Below are 15781 nucleotides of genomic sequence, written 5' to 3' on the forward strand. Positions count from 1 at the left end.
AGCGACGCTTTCTCCAAAAACGCCACTAAAGGTCACGAAAAATTAAAAAAAAATAATTATAACAACGCCACTCCATTCTTTAGATTTGCTCCATTCCTATCCTAAATTATTATAAAAACGCCAATCCCTTTACTTGCTTAAACAAATCCTTTAGAACTGTTATCAGTACATACATCATTCTTTGGTTAAAGATTGCAGCAACAGCAAAAGTGAGATTCCACCAATTAAGAAATGTATAATGTAATTTGAAGATGTATTAAAATGGAAATTCATGAACAAGAAGATAAATGTTTTTCACTATATCTCATGTAGCAAGTCAAATTGCCTTTGATTACATAACATTCCTTTCAATTTTTTTTTTAAAAAAATTGAAACTAGTTCATATCAACTTGCTCAAGTTGAATCTATAAATTGCAGATCAACACCTTATTTGAACTTACAATTCTAGGAAAGCATAAAATGTAGTTCCATAAGCATGCATTTAAAGTAGCAAAAAAAAATTATCGATTACGGTGATGTCCAAGCTCCAAATCTAGCTCTTGTGTGTCACTTGATTCGAATTTTGACCGCTCGATCCCAATGAGTTCTTGAGATGTTTCTTGCTCCTTGAGTGTGAATCCTATAAGAATGTAAGGAACTAAAACAAGTTAAATTTTAAAACACAATCATCACATAGCACATAAACTAAAAAAAGGAAGGGACTTGTGTGTAGCAACCTCAACATGTAGGTTTAAAAGTTGTGGTCATGTTTGGTTGTGCAAAATGTTGGGTGTCTAAGAAGCCACTGCTTGGCTGGGAATCACCATATCTGATGTTTTCCCTTTGATCGTATTCTCCAACTCCCATCTGTAATAATATATAATTGTAGTACTTGATTTCATTAATATAGTTATTGATGCATAAGGAAATGGGGGAGGTGACAATGGAAAGTAGCACTTTAACACTTCAATTTACAGTGATAACACATCTCAATTTGCAGCAACTAAACACTTCAATTTGCAGCACTTAAACACTTCAATTTGCAGCACTTAAACATATCAATTAACAACATTTATACACCTTAATTACAGCGATAAAACATCTCAATTTCCAGCAACTAAATACTTCAATTTGCAGCACTTAAACACTTCAATTTACAGCATTTAAACACTTAAATTTGCAGCACTTAACATATCAATTAACAACATTTACACACCTCAATTACAGCAATAACATATCTCAATTTCCAGCAACTAAACACTTCAATTTGCAGCACTTAAACACTTCAATTTACAGCATTTAAACACTTAAATTTGCAGCACTTAAACATATCAATTAACAACATTTATACACCTCAATTGCAGCGATAAAACATCTCAATTTCCAGCAACTAAATACTTCAATTTGCAGCACTTAAACACTTCAATTTGCAGCACTATCAAATTTCGGCATCAACTGACATTGTCCCAACATCCAAAACAAACTTAAAGAAGTATATAATTATCATGTAAAAGAAAATATTCATCAAAGTATCTACCTCTCTCAACTCCTACCTTTAACAAAATTTTGACGTGGGATGGTGGAGTGATCTGTTTTGATAGTTAGAGAATTTACTAAAATGATTAATTATATAAGGATAATTATTTATAGTAAAATTTAATAATTTTATAATTCTACATTTGATTAAAGAGTGATTTAATAAAAACTACATAAAAAAGCGTGAGAATCTATCAATAATTAAAACTTTTATTCTCTTTATTTAGCACAATACAATATAAAAAGCATATATAAATATATGAATGTAGAGGGATATATAAAAAGCATATATAAATATATGTATGTCACAGAAACTATATTCATTTATGTAGAGGCAAGTCTTTAATATATAACTATGGAATCATCAAGAAATGCTTCTCTTTTCTTGGAAAAAAAAATAAGTATCAAACTTCCAGAAGTTAGATAATTGCTTACTCGGGACCACCGAAACCCATATTCTTTCCCAAAGCTCCATTATACTTCACCACAACAAGCTTATCCAAAAGCTGCTTAGATTCAGTAATATCTACTTCAAGACAGAAAGAATCCAAACAAATTATACAAGCTGAACTCTAATGTACTGTTATATTTTTCTTGATGCTATATTTGGAATACAATAAATTCACAAGTAGAAGAATAATGAGAAAATATTACCACAAGACATAGGTGCTAAGTTATCATAAGGAACAACAAGCACTTCATCACTTGCACTGCATTCGCTCTCACTTGTGCTCTCTATTTGGTCCCTTTAATCAAATATCGGATTTCAAGTAAACCAGACAATTAGAAATAGTTCCAATAACAAAACAAAGAACATAAGAAACAATGCAACAGCAAACCATGAAAACTGAACTCGCATAAAATAGACAAACTTCAGAGCAAGAATTCCAGACAGAGACTACAAAACCCAACTTGTTGTCTTCAATGATCCAAGATACTTGACAATGTTTTTATGATTCAAATTCTACAAATAATTCAAATAAGATACCAAAACCCAACTTGTTACCATTAGCAATGAGACCAGCAGCAGTAACTAACTACCATGAATTTTAAACTAAAATATAAGATTTGTTACCAGTAGATAACAAAGGAAGAGAGTCATTCGGTGGTAGGAGTACTATCAGAAAAGCAAAATATCTCTACTTACAAAGAAGTCAATGAGGTTAGATTTCCTAAACTGGATGGTATTGGACCTTCAAAAGAGTTCCCTTGAAATCTCCTATATAAACATTAGGGAGTCTTTCTTACACAGTTTGCAGTTCTTTAAGTTTAGCAAACGTTAAGGGGATCTCACCACTTAATGCACAACTGTTAATGTATCTGCCAAATTCATAAACCAATTGTTGTTATAATTTCAAGGGTGACTTGTAAAGGCAATCATGTACAGCCCCTACAAAGAACTAAAGAAAGTTAGAACTTACAATTCTCCAAGTTCGTATAGAGGAAGTGCAATGGAAATTTACAAATGAAAATAAATATGTTACTTTATTTTAGCATAAAAAAAGAAATAGTTTTTCATTTAGTAAATGGTTGGCCGGCCAAGATTTCTCATCCCCTTTTATCCCCTCTTATCTCTAATCCCTCATCAAAGCTTTTCCTATATGATAATAAAAGTAGGTATATGTACATACATCATGAAGTGAACCTTGATATTCAACATGGGACTTAACATCATAACCTTTTCATTTTTAAATGCCATAAATTTAGGTTTATTATTAAAGATTTATTATTTAATAAATTAACAATTGGGTATCCATAAAAAAAACTGAAGTAAGAGTTAAAAGAAAAAAAAAGAGTACCTACCTGTCCAGCGTGAAAAGAAGTCGTGGGCAAGTACAAACAAGGCAAAAGAAGTTTATCACCAGAATTTGAAACTACCCTTTTGCTCAACACCTTCCATATCGCTTGCTTCAACATCTTACAGACAACACCCCCTGAAAGCCAGAAATAAATTGTATAAAGAAGTATTATATCGAACAGTTGAAGTGCATTGTTAAGACTAGAGCATAAAGAAAGAAAAATGAGTCTTGCACGATATGTGAGAAAAGAAATGACAAGTAAGAGGCGTTTTTGGTAGAATAAATGAAAGGGAGATGAAGACAAAGAGAAGCAAGAGAGGTAAACCTGGTATAGATGGCAAATACAAAACTGGGAACAAACTTACGAGAGCTGGAGAACTAAGTTCCACCGTAAATAACTTCGCTTCTATACGAAGGAATATGAATAACTTCCTTTGAAGTAGATTTGTTACCATGAATTTTAAGCAATAACTTGTTACCAGCAGCAATGAGACCAGCAGTAACTTGCATCGTCGATTTCTAGCTAAAATATAAGAGAAAAAAAAACAATAATAAAAAGAAAGGGGATCTGAGTAAATAATACCCAAAATTAGAAAATAAAGAGGAAAAATGGAACAGAAATAAAAGCGATAGGGATCTGAGTAATGAACACAACAAGATGAAATACACACACAAATAAACTAACAAAATAAAAATATTAAGTCTCATATATTTTCCAGGGAAACAAACGGTAGAACTCGTAAGTAGATTGGAGAGGTTGTGTGCTAAATCGTCTTTGGTACCTCCATTTTCCTCTTCTTTTTTTCATTTTGTTTGCAAAGTTAGGGGTTTTAAGGGGGAAATTTGGGAAAAATTAGCGCCAAATTTTTTTCTAAGTAAAATGAATTTTGTGGAGTTATAAGAAAAAACGCCATTATTGCTTTTTTATAAATTGATTTATTTTTTGTTTTTTATAAATTGATTTATTTTTGCGGCGTTTTTTATAAAAACGCCACTATTGCTTACCTTTAGCAGCGTTTCTCATAAAAACGCCGCAAATTTTTTTTCATTTTGAACAAAAACACGCCGTTTTGCTATTCTAAAAAATTTTTATTTTGTTTTTTATAAATTGATTTATTTTTGCGGCGTTTTTATAAAAAAATGCCGCTATTTCATTTTGAACAAAATGACACCGTTTTGTTATGCTAAAAATTTCTTATTTTATTTTTTATAAATTGATTTATTTTTTGCGGCGTTTTAAAACGCCGCTATTGCTTACCATTAGCGGCGTTTTTCATGCAAACGCCGCAAAATTTTTTTCATTTTGAACAAAACGACGCCGTTTTGCTTTTGTAAAAATTTTTTATTTTGTTTTTTATAAATTGATTTATTTTGAACAAAATGACATCGTTTTGCTATGCTAAAAATTTTTTATTTTATTTTTTATAAATTGACGTTTTTATAAAAAACGCCGCTATTTCATTTTGAACAAAATGACACCGTTTTTCTATGCTAAAAATTTTTTATTTTATTTTTTATAAATTTATTTATTTTTTGCGGCGTTTTTATAAAAAATGCCGCTAGCAAAATTTTTTTCATTTTGAACAAAATGACGTCGTTTTGCTATTTTGGCTTTTATTATTTGCGGCGTTTTTATGGCAAAATATTATTTCATTTTGAACAAAATGACGTCGTTTTGTTATGCTAAAAATTTTTATTTTGTTTTTATAAATTGATTTTTATAAATTAAAATAAAAGTACTCTCAAAATAAATATTGTATATTTTAATAAGAAAACAAATGATAAAATGGTTGTAATTAATTATTAAGTTAGAATTATCTAAATTAAATAATTACCTATATATCCATATCATTTTTATTTCATTTTATTTTTGTATTTTTTCTTATAATTTGGTCCTCTCCAAAATAAATAGTTATACATAAATATCCATATCAATCTATTACTTTTTTAACTTATTTATTAATTCTATTTAAACTAATATTTAAATATATCAAATGGTTTATATTACATTTTTTAAATATAAAAGCATTAATTAATTGTATAAAATTTTATCATTTAACAAATCTCAAGTAAACATTAACCTTAAACCCTCTAAATTAACCAATCAATACATATAAAATCTATCTATTATATATCTCTTAAATAATTTAAACTATACTCGTAATTTTAATATATTGGATTTATTATTAACTATTTTACAATTATATAAGAACATATTTAAAATATAAATTAAAAAAAATTAATCTAAACTCAAAACCTTAACTCGACCCCTGAATCCCTAAACCTTAAATCCCTAACTCTTAACCCCTAACATCTAACCCCTTAACCCCTAACCCCTAAACCTTAAATCCCAACCCTTAAACCATAATCCCTAATTCATAACCCCTAAATCCATACTCCCTAAACCTTAAAATATGAACTCCTAAACCGGCTTTAAATCTTAAATTAATCATATACCCTAAACTAAAAACCCTAAACAAATTTATTATTATCTCTTTTATAATTATATAAGACCATATTTAAAATATAAATTAAAAAATAATTAATCTAAACCTAAAACCCTAACTCGACCCCTAAATCCCTAACTTTTAATCCCTAAACCCCTAACCCTCTAACCCCTAAACCTTAAATCCCAACCACTAATCCATAATCCCTAAACCCATACTCCCTAAACCATAAAATATGAACTCCTAAACCGGCCTTAAATCTTAAATAAATCATATACGCTAAACCAAAAACCCTAAACAAATTTATTATTATCTCTTTTACAATTATTTTAAATAATAATATTTTAATTTTTCCATGTGTTTTATTTCAAATTATTTCTACGTGTCATTATTTTTTTTTGAAGATTTTAAATATTCAATTAGAAATAAATTGAATTTTATTTAATATGAATAAACCAATTAAGATAAAATATTTTAAGCGGCGCTTTTCCAAAAATGCCGCTAAATCCCCGAAAGCTCAGAAAACGGCGTCGTTGGGCTTAGGTTTTTTTGCGGCGCTTTCCCAAAAACGCCGCTAATCTTAAAAACGCCACTAAATCCCTGAAAGCTCAAAAAAGCAGTCGTTGGGCTTAGGTTTTTTGGCGCTTTCTCAAAACGCCGCTAAAGCCTCGAGCATTAGCGCTTTCTTAAAAATGCCGCTAAATCCCCGAAAGCTCAGAAAACGACATCGTGGGGCTTAGGTTTTTTTGTGGCGCTTTCCCAAAAACGCCGCTAAAGCCCTGAGCATTAGCGGCGCTTTCTTATAAACGCCGCTAAATCCCCGAAAGCTCAGAAAACAGCGTCGTTGGGCTTAGGTTTTTTTGCGGCGCTTTTCTAAAAACGCCGCTAATCTTAAAAACGCCACTAAATCCCTGAAAGCTCAAAAAACGGCGTCGTTGGGCTTAGGTTTTTTTGCGGCGCTTTCTCAAAAACGCCGCTAAAGCCCTGAGCATTAGCGGCGCTTTCTTAAAAATGCCGCTAAATCCCCGAAAGCTCAGAAAACGACATCGTGGGGCTTAGGTTTTTTTGTGGCGCTTTCCCAAAAACGCCGCTAAAGCCCTGAGCATTAGCGGCGCTTTCTTATAAACGCCGCTAAATCCCCGAAAGCTCAGAAAACGGCGTCGTTGGGCTTAGGTTTTTTTGCGGCGCTTTTCTAAAAACGTCGCTAATCTTAAAAACGCCACTAAATACCTGAAAGCTCAAAAAACGGCGTCGTTGGGCTTAGGTTTTTTTGCGGCGCTTTCTCAAAAACGCCGCTAAAGCCCTGAGCATTAGCTGCGCTTTCTTAAAAATGCCGCTAAATCCCCGAAAGCTCAGAAAACGACATCGTGGGGCTTAGGTTTTTTTGTGGCGCTTTCCCAAAAACGCCGCTAAAGCCCTGAGCATTAGCGGCGCTTTCTTATAAACGCCGCTAAATCCCCGAAAGCTCAGAAAACGGCGTCGTTGGGCTTAGGTTTTTTTGCGGCGCTTTTCTAAAAACGCCGCTAAAGCCCTGAGCATTAGCGGCGCTTTCTTAGAAACGCCGCTAAATCCCCGAAAGCTCAGGAAACAGCGTCGTTGGGCTTAGGTTTTTTTGTAGCGCTTTCTCAAAAATGCCGCTAATGCTTATTTTCAGCGGCGTTTTCCGTAATGCGCCGCTAATGATCGATCGTTAGCTGCGTTTTTTATCCAAACGCCGCTAAAAGCCTGTTTTGGTGTAGTGAATGGGCTATTACAACATCCGAATATATTTTTAACCTTGGCTTAGGTGCAATCTATTGGAGTTCCAAGATGCAACAAGTTGTGACTCAGTCAAGTACACAAGCAAAATATATTGTTGCTACTGCTGCTGCAAACCAAGCAATTTGGTTGAGAAATTTACTTTTTGATCTCTATTTTGAGCCAAAAAGTGCCATTCTTCTTTTGTGTGACAATAAGTGAGCTATTGCCATTGCTGAAAATCCAATTCAACATGGTAGAACAAAGCACATCAATGTGAAGTTCATGCTATTTGTGAGGCTGAGAAAATTTGCTGATCAAGATGGAATTTTGTTATTCTAAAATGCAGGTTGCTGATTTGATGACAAAATCTCTTTCAAGGAATAGAAATTCTTTTCTCAAGCGCGAGCTTGGTATGTCCAATATCAACCTCAAGGTGGAGTGTTGATGTATTTTGAGTTTGGTATTGAAAATCATATATATGTTTTGTGTGCCAGTTGTTTTAGGCATTCAGTAGTAATTACTAGCTATTTTAAGTTTAGTTTTTCTGTTGTAATTTTCTTTTACAGTATATTTTACTGTTTGTTTTTACTCTAGTGTTAGACAACCGTATCATTTAGGTTAGTTTATATTTAAAAAACATTTTTTCTATTTATAAAAGGTTGTGTGTGTGAAGGTAAAGCGATAACCTTCTCCATTATTTTCTAAATTTTTTCCTCTTTTCTCATCCTCTCATTGTAACAAAATTACACCAACAAAATAAATAAAATTCAATTATATATATCTCGAAATGGTTTACTTTTTTGTACTTTTCAATTATATCTTTGACAATTTTTGCTGCATTTGATCATTCCGAGAACAATTATTTGGGGCATAATATTTGTCTAATCTTTCATCTCTTTGGATTAGGCTACATTTCTTAACCTCATTATAAAAATAAACAAGGCAGATATTGCAACTACTTGAGGGTTGACTATATTTTGATTTTCAAGGCGATATATGACTTTGAAGAAAAGAAAAGAATCAACTAAAAGTAAATATTTCTTTGTCTAATTCATGGATCTCTAAATTCTAGATTCTATAATTCGAGAGGATTATCAATAATACTATAAATTACAAGTTTGGTTCATGCTTTAATTCAATTAATCATTTTTAAAAAAAAAATGAGGCTCAAAGAATCTCGTGTGTTTATTTGATAGTCAGGGTGTTCACGGCCCAAGGTGTGGTCTGGGTTCATGTCGCGCAAATCGCTTTACTATTAGGGCTATGACCAAGTTCTTAAGGTGTTGCTTCCATGTTAAATGCATCATAGAACGCCAACTCTTATTCACCAAAATTAACCAATTGATTTTTTTATTGATGGTCAATAATTGATTTCTATCTATTAGTTCAAAGTGGCGAGGTTCATGCACGATTATCTTAGTAGTCGGTTGAGGAATCTTGCCTAATAGATATCAAACCACATCTTGAATTCAATTCTAGCCTGCCAAACTCACACCAAGAGTTCATTACTAGAACCTTCTCAATCGGAAACTCCACTTGTTTTTTTATCATCAACTGTTCGTGCCTTATTTTTATCAGCAAACATGTAGGGCTTGACAATACCGACTAGTAGTCGCTAGTGGAGATGACTATTTTGATATTTTGCTGGTCTCCACTTTCTTGCATTTCACCATATGACCTGCTCAGTAAAGCAGTCATCTTCTGGCCTTGATTCAATGATATTAGTATTTCAAAATGGGCCACTATTGTCTGTTTCATTGAATGGCGAGCCCTAAGGCACCAAATTTGTCAAAATGGTATGATTTGTTGGGATGCAAGGCCATGTGATTCCCCCCAATACATGTCTCCAAACCATTCTCTCTTTAACACTCAATTAGCCTGAGACTGCTGACGTCCCTACACCATTTGCTCTTTATAAATATAGATTCTAATGTATAGCTTAACCCCGTGCCACAGCCATTCCTAGCAGGTTCTCTAAGTTACAATTACATACTCACATATCCTCATCTTAACAATCTCACAAAAATCCATGGGTTTCCGCTTGCCAAGAATTGTTAATGCTAAGCCAAGTCTGAAACGGAGTCTTTCGTCATCGGAGACGACAGTAATTCCCAAAGGCCACTTTGCTGTTTATGTTGGAGAAGCAGAAAATAAGAGATTTGTTGTTCCACTCTCATTCCTGAAGCATCCTTCATTCCAGAATTTGTTGAGTCAAGCTGAAAAAGAGTTTGGTTTCAATCATCCTATGGGTGCTTTGACAATCCCTTGCAGCGAAGAAGCTTTCATTGACCTCACTTGCAATCTGCAAAACTCATGAGAAGAAATTGGCTAACCAAGCAGAGGTTGACTGATATTTTGCTCAAAGGGCTGACACCTCCCAAATTTTATTTTTAGGAATAGGAAGCAAGTGCGCAAGGTGGATTTTTTTCTGCAATCCCATGACCTTGTTAATTAATTTAATTATTGTAACCAAGACATAAATTAATGCAATTTTTTTAGGAGAATAAGCTCTTTCTTATTATGAATTTTGTTTATGATGTTGTGGTGATAATTTCAGCCAAAAATGTAATTCATGACTTAACATATGATATCTCATCCTGATTAAAAAGGATTCCATGCATTAAAAAGATCTATTTGCTCAGAAATTGGACCTATTTTCTTAAAAAAAGTTCTCATTTCAGGAATATTGCAGTTGAGACCTATTTCTTTGCTTTCATATGTTTTTACAGTGATGGCATGATATTGGGCTAGACAGGAGTATACATGATGAAAAGATACTTCAGACTACGTTTCCTTTAGACCCCTTTGCTGGCAGTCTGGCACACTTCAGATGAAATCCAGGACATGATGTACAGAACCTCTATATTCTGACACTAAGTTAAGAAAGGTTTGCACTACTAGAAACTAGTTAAGGATTGGCTTTTATATTTAGACTAGAAAGCTCTTTTCCCCCATAGTAGTTCAAGAGTTGACTTTAAAGTCTGGTAAACTAAAATGAGTTTTTTATTTTTTTTTGTCTGATCCATAGATACCTGTAGTCTATATTTGGTGACTATGGAGGATTATCCTAATCTCATTGTTTACAAGACTGGTAAGTGCTTCTATTCAACCAATGATCTCTTGAATATTGAGAAATTGAGGCTTCCCCACCTGTTGAATTCACAAATTAAACAATGCATGGATTGGCAACTAGTTTCATTTTGTGTTCAACACATAGAACAAATGGTATAAGCATCTCTGATGTATATTATTAGTCTCTGGTTCTAATTATTAGAAAACATGTGGGGCTTCGCATACCAACTCATTTTGCTGGTCACCACTCTCAACTACATGCTATCTCATCCATGTGATATGCCTAGTAATGTAAACTGAGGCTTTGGCAGTGGGGAAGTTGTTCTTAAATAGTGTATTTATGGAGAGAGGATTTGAAATGGTTTGTGGCAAACTGAGGCTGAATGTGTGGTGGAAAAGAAATTTCAATGGAAAAATATTTAAAAGACATATGGTTTCAGGAATCTCATGGTATTGCCTCCCAACTAATGATGACATTTGGACAAATTTGGTACCTAAATTTATCTTGTTGCAAATCTACCATAACTGAACATTCAATGTAACCAAATAAGTTTCCCATTTGAAATACTATCTATGGTTCAATTATGGCTTAGAAGATAATGACATTACTAGGCATATCACATGAAGTTGAGAGTGGTGAGCAGCAAAAGGAATCGGTATGTGAAGCCCTACATGTTTGCTAATTATTAGAATCAAAGACTAAAAATATACGTCAGAGATGCTTGTACCATTTCTTCTATGTCTGTGTTGAACAGAGAATGAAACTAGTTGCCAATCCATGTGCATTGTTCAATTTGTGCTTTCAAAAGTGAAGAAAGCCTCAATTTCTCAATATTCAAGACATCATTGGTTGAAATTGAATAGAAGCACTAACCAGTCTTGTAAAGAATGATATTAGGATAATCCTCCATTGTCACCAAAAACAGACTACAGAGATCGATGGATTAGAAGAAAAATCTTTCATTTTAGTTGACCTGAATATCATTTGTTAAATGATTTATTCATGGACAAAAAAGAGAATGCAAAAAGAAAAAAACAGCATCTAACGTAAGTTATAGGCATAGCGTCTGAACTTTTTTCTCGAAGACCAATCAATTACAGTAAACTTGAACTAAAATATACATGCTACTTAGCTACCATGTGCAACAAAGGGAACAGAGAGTTTTCTAGTCTAAATATAAAAGCCAATCCTCAACTAGTTTCTAGTAGTGCAAGCCTTACTTAATTTAGTGTCGGAACATAGAATTTGTATACATCATGTCCTAGATTTTATCTGAAGTGTGCCAGACTGCCAGCAAAGAGGTCTAAAGGAAGGTGAGAAACAAGTGCATGTTATATGCATGAAGTTCATAGGAAACGTAGTTTTAAGTACTTCCTCACCTTGTATGCTCCCTCCTAGGCCAATATCATGCCATCACGGTAGAAACCTATGAAAGCAAAGAAATAGGTATGAACTGCAATATTCCTAAAATGAGAACTTTTATAATGAAATAAGTTGAACTTCTGTGCAAATAGGTCTTGTAAATGCCTACAACCCTTTTTAATCAGGAGTGGCAGATCATAGGTTAGGTCATAAACGATGGGCCAGCATGTGAAATAAAAGGCTTCAGAACTTGGAAATTAGATTTTGACTCAAACACAACATCACAAACAAATTCATGAAACGAAAGAGCTTCTTCTCTGAAAGAAATTTAGCATTAATTTATGTATTGGTTACAACATTTAATTTAGTTGGCAAGGGCATGGGGTTGCGAGAAACAATCCACCTTATACACTTGCTTCCTACATATAAAAATGCGAGGTGTTGGTTGAGCTAAATATCAATCAATCTCTGCTTGGTTACCCAATTTTCACATCATTTCTTCTCATGAGCTTTGCAGACTGAAAGTGAGATCAATGAAAGCTTCTTGACTACAAGGGTTTCTTTTCCCTCTCTTATATCTTTTCTGCTACCTTTCCCTTCTAATTTGACTGTACAAATGTCTATCAATGGATTGGATAATAATACTATTTTTCGGTCTCTGATCTTTCTGATCTTAAGACAATCTCATGAACAATGTCATGCTCATAGCACTTACTACAACTGGTGCCCTTGTTTAGGATTTACAGCTTCAAGCCTTTTAGGTAGATAGCTCATCAAAGTGATTCATCCGCATGCATTTCTCTTTTTTAGTTCAGCAGTTAGCCTTAATTTACAACTTCAATTTTATAACCAAGATAGAACATAGGTTAATGAAGGTGTTAATACTTCTTCAATAAAGATCCACATCAAAGACCAAACTTTCCCTTTGCCTTGAGTTACGTAGTTCTACATCTACATCTAGCATTAACTGTCACCTACCAATTTTTCCTCACCTTGGATTGTCTATTTTCTAATTTGTAATGTTGAAGTGGAAGCATAAAACTAGTCAAACCAAAAATATCAATTACAAGAATGTGTCTGGTAAATTATATCATTCACCTACAAGCATAAATTAGATGTGATATAAAACTAGTCAAAGTAAAAATATCAATGACAAGAATATGTTGGATAATAAGAATTTTTGTTTCTCTTTTCATTTGTAGAGTGATTACAAAAAATAAATGAAGTTCACAAGAGCAAGGGATAGCATAAAACAATCCACCAATTACACTTGCTTCCTATGTAAAAAAATACTTGCATTTGTCTGTTGAGTTGAAGAGAGTTAATGTTTGCTTGGTTAGCCATTTTCAAATCCAACTTTCATGAGCTTTGGAAACTGTCGATCAGATCAAGGAAGGCTTCTTCACTGCAGGGGATTCTTAGAGCTCCCATTGGATGATTGAATTTGTATACTTCTTCAACTTCACTCAACTTTTGGAAGGAAGGATGGTTCAGAAATGAAATTGGGGAAACGAATCTCTTCTTTTCATCAGCTTCTCCCACATAAACAACAAAGTGGCCTTTGGGCACCACTATAATAAGTTGCCCATTTAAAATATTACTATCTATGGTTCAACCATGGCTTTGAAGATAATGACATTACTAGGCATATCACAAGTAGTTGAGAGTGGTGACCGGCAAAAGGAATCGCTATGCGCAGCCCTACATGTTTGCTGTCAAAGATTAATAATATACATCAGAGATGCTTGTACCATTTTTGAACAGAGAATGAAACTAGTTGCCAATCCATGTGCATTGTTCAGTTTATTTAATTCATGTGGGCAAAGCCTCAATTTCTCAATATTCAAGACATCATTGGTTGAAGTTGAATAGAAGCAGTAACCAGTCCTGTAAAGAATGATATTAGGATAATCCTCCGTAGTCACCAGATATAGAAAATAGGCCTCAAACTTTTATTTGTTTTCTTTTTCTTTTTCTTCTCTCGTGTTTTAAGTCAGCTCTTCAGCAACCACGAAAACAAAGAATTTTGAAATATCTAAACCAAATCCTCAGCTAGTTGTAGGCAAACCTGTAAAATGCTATCCTGGATTATACCTACACACTCTGAATATAGAATTGTATATATTTTGTCCTGGATTTCGCAACTAAAAACAGAATGCAATAACATGCCAATTTCAGTATAATTGCAATTTTGGCATTGAAACCATACACTAAACCGAGGATAATTGATATTTTATCTGAAGAATGCCAGAAAGTACTTTCTCATATTGTATGTTCTGGTCTAGGCCAATATAACATGACAATCATAGTACTTAAATAGGAGTTAATGATCATAGGTTAAGTGATAATCGATGGCAGAATGTAGAACAAAAGGCTTCAGAACTGGAAATTAGATTTTGGCTGAAATTATCCACATAATATCAGAAACAAGATTCATGAAAAGAAAGTTTCATTGAAAAATTTATATATTGGTTACAAAAATTAATTTCGTTGACAAGGGCATGGGATTGCAAAACACAACCCACCTTACACACTTGCTTCCTAAAACTAAAATTTGGGAGGTGTTAGATGAGCTAAAGATCAATCAATCTCTGCTTGGTTAGCCAATTTCTTCTCATGAACTTTGCAGATTGCAAGTGAGATCAATGAAAGCTTCTTCGCTACAAGGGATTGTCAATACACCCTTGGGGTGATTGAAACCAAACTCTTCTTCAGCTTGACTCAACAAATTCTGGAATGAAGGATGCTTCAGCAATGATATAGGAACAACGAATCGCTTCTTTTCATCAACTTCTCCAACATAAACAGCAAAGTGGCCTTTGGGCACCACTGTTGTCTCCGAAGATGAAAGACTCCGTTTCAGACTAGGCTTAGCATTAACAATTCTTGGCAAGCGGAAACCCATGGCTTTTTTATGAGATAGTTAGGATGAGGAAATGTGAGTAACTTAGAGAACCTGCTAGGAAAGGCTTTGGAGCTGGGTGAAGCTATCCATTAGAATATGTATTTATAAAGAGCAAATGGTGTAGGGTCAGCAGTCTCAGGCTAATTGAGTGGTGAAGAGTGAATGGTTTGGAGACATGTATTGGGAGGAATCACATGGCCTTGCATCCCAACAAATCATAATATTTCAACAAGTTTGGTACCTTAGAGCTCACCATTTAATGAAACCAACAAAAGTGGCCCATTTGAAATACTAATATCATTGAATCAAGGCCAGATGATGATGACTTCACTTAATAAACACTTAGCAGATCATATGGATGAAATGCAATGAAGTGCAGACCAGAAAAATATCAAAATGATAATCTCCGCTAGCAACTATCAGTCGATAAGTACGGTCCTACATGTTTGCTTGAACACATAAACAAACAAGTTAGCAGTCCATGTGACTTTGTATGGTGCATTCAACAAGGAAGCCCTAAAGAACTTGGTCAGTTGAGCCTCGATTTTTAAAGGAGTGATTGATTGAACTAAAGCACGAACCAACCTTGTAATTTATGGTATTATTGCTAATCCTCCAGAATCACAAGAGATCCATGGATTAGACAAAGAAATCTTCAACTATCATGTATTATTGTCAACTCTCAAGGAGTTGCAATCTCTGCCCTGTTTATTTTCATCATTGCCAGACACAAGAACGAGGAAGCCAATCAGTTCATGCGATGCTGCTGCTTGAAACATCATGGAGGAGTGATGATAAGAACTGTGGCCTAATCCAAAGGAGTGAATGATTTAAGCGCAACATTAAGCCCCTAAACATGTGATATTACTCCTAGAATGATCAAATCCAGCAACTTATAAAAATATAAGAGAACTTAGAAACATATATGTGTGTGTGCTGA

General features: G+C 33.8%; 2 protein-coding genes and 1 long non-coding RNA gene across 7 annotated transcripts; 1 reads left to right on the forward strand and 2 right to left on the reverse strand.

Moving 5' to 3' along the window:
- Nucleotides 1-559: 559 nt before the first annotated feature.
- Nucleotides 560-4141, reverse strand: LOC105766960 (uncharacterized). Of its 5 annotated transcripts, XR_008192841.1 has the most exons (8): nucleotides 3640-4141; nucleotides 3319-3449; nucleotides 2810-2835; nucleotides 2663-2734; nucleotides 2170-2261; nucleotides 1951-2041; nucleotides 703-846; nucleotides 576-619 (listed from the first exon to the last, which is right to left on the reverse strand). It is a non-coding gene; the product is annotated as an uncharacterized LOC105766960 (long non-coding RNA). The 5 variants fall into 5 exon arrangements; XR_008192842.1 differs by lacking the exon at nucleotides 2663-2734; XR_001125395.2 differs by lacking the exons at nucleotides 2663-2734; nucleotides 2810-2835 and having other exon boundaries at nucleotides 560-619; nucleotides 717-846.
- Nucleotides 4142-9431: 5290 nt separating this feature from the next.
- On the forward strand, nucleotides 9432-10008 carry LOC105767059 (auxin-responsive protein SAUR21). The gene has a single exon (XM_012586590.2). The coding sequence runs from the start codon at nucleotides 9531-9533 to the stop codon at nucleotides 9816-9818; it is 288 nt and encodes a 95-aa protein (XP_012442044.1). The 5' UTR covers nucleotides 9432-9530; the 3' UTR covers nucleotides 9819-10008.
- A 4360-nt stretch (nucleotides 10009-14368) lies between these two features.
- On the reverse strand, nucleotides 14369-14933 carry LOC105767048 (auxin-induced protein X15). Its single transcript, XM_012586587.2, has one exon. It carries the CDS (start codon nucleotides 14839-14841, stop codon nucleotides 14551-14553), a length of 291 nt encoding a protein of 96 aa, XP_012442041.1. The 5' UTR covers nucleotides 14842-14933; the 3' UTR covers nucleotides 14369-14550.
- Nucleotides 14934-15781: the final 848 nt, after the last annotated feature.

Source organism: Gossypium raimondii, chromosome 13 (genome assembly GCF_025698545.1).
Source record: "Gossypium raimondii isolate GPD5lz chromosome 13, ASM2569854v1, whole genome shotgun sequence".
Taxonomy (NCBI): Eukaryota; Viridiplantae; Streptophyta; class Magnoliopsida; order Malvales; family Malvaceae; genus Gossypium; species Gossypium raimondii.

Excerpts from the sequence above, each read along its gene's own strand:
- LOC105767059 (XM_012586590.2), top strand. The coding sequence starts at position 9,531 with ATGGGTTTCCGCTTGCCAAGAATTGTTAATGCTAAGCCAAGTCTGAAA.
- LOC105767048 (XM_012586587.2), bottom strand. The coding sequence starts at position 14,841 with ATGGGTTTCCGCTTGCCAAGAATTGTTAATGCTAAGCCTAGTCTGAAA.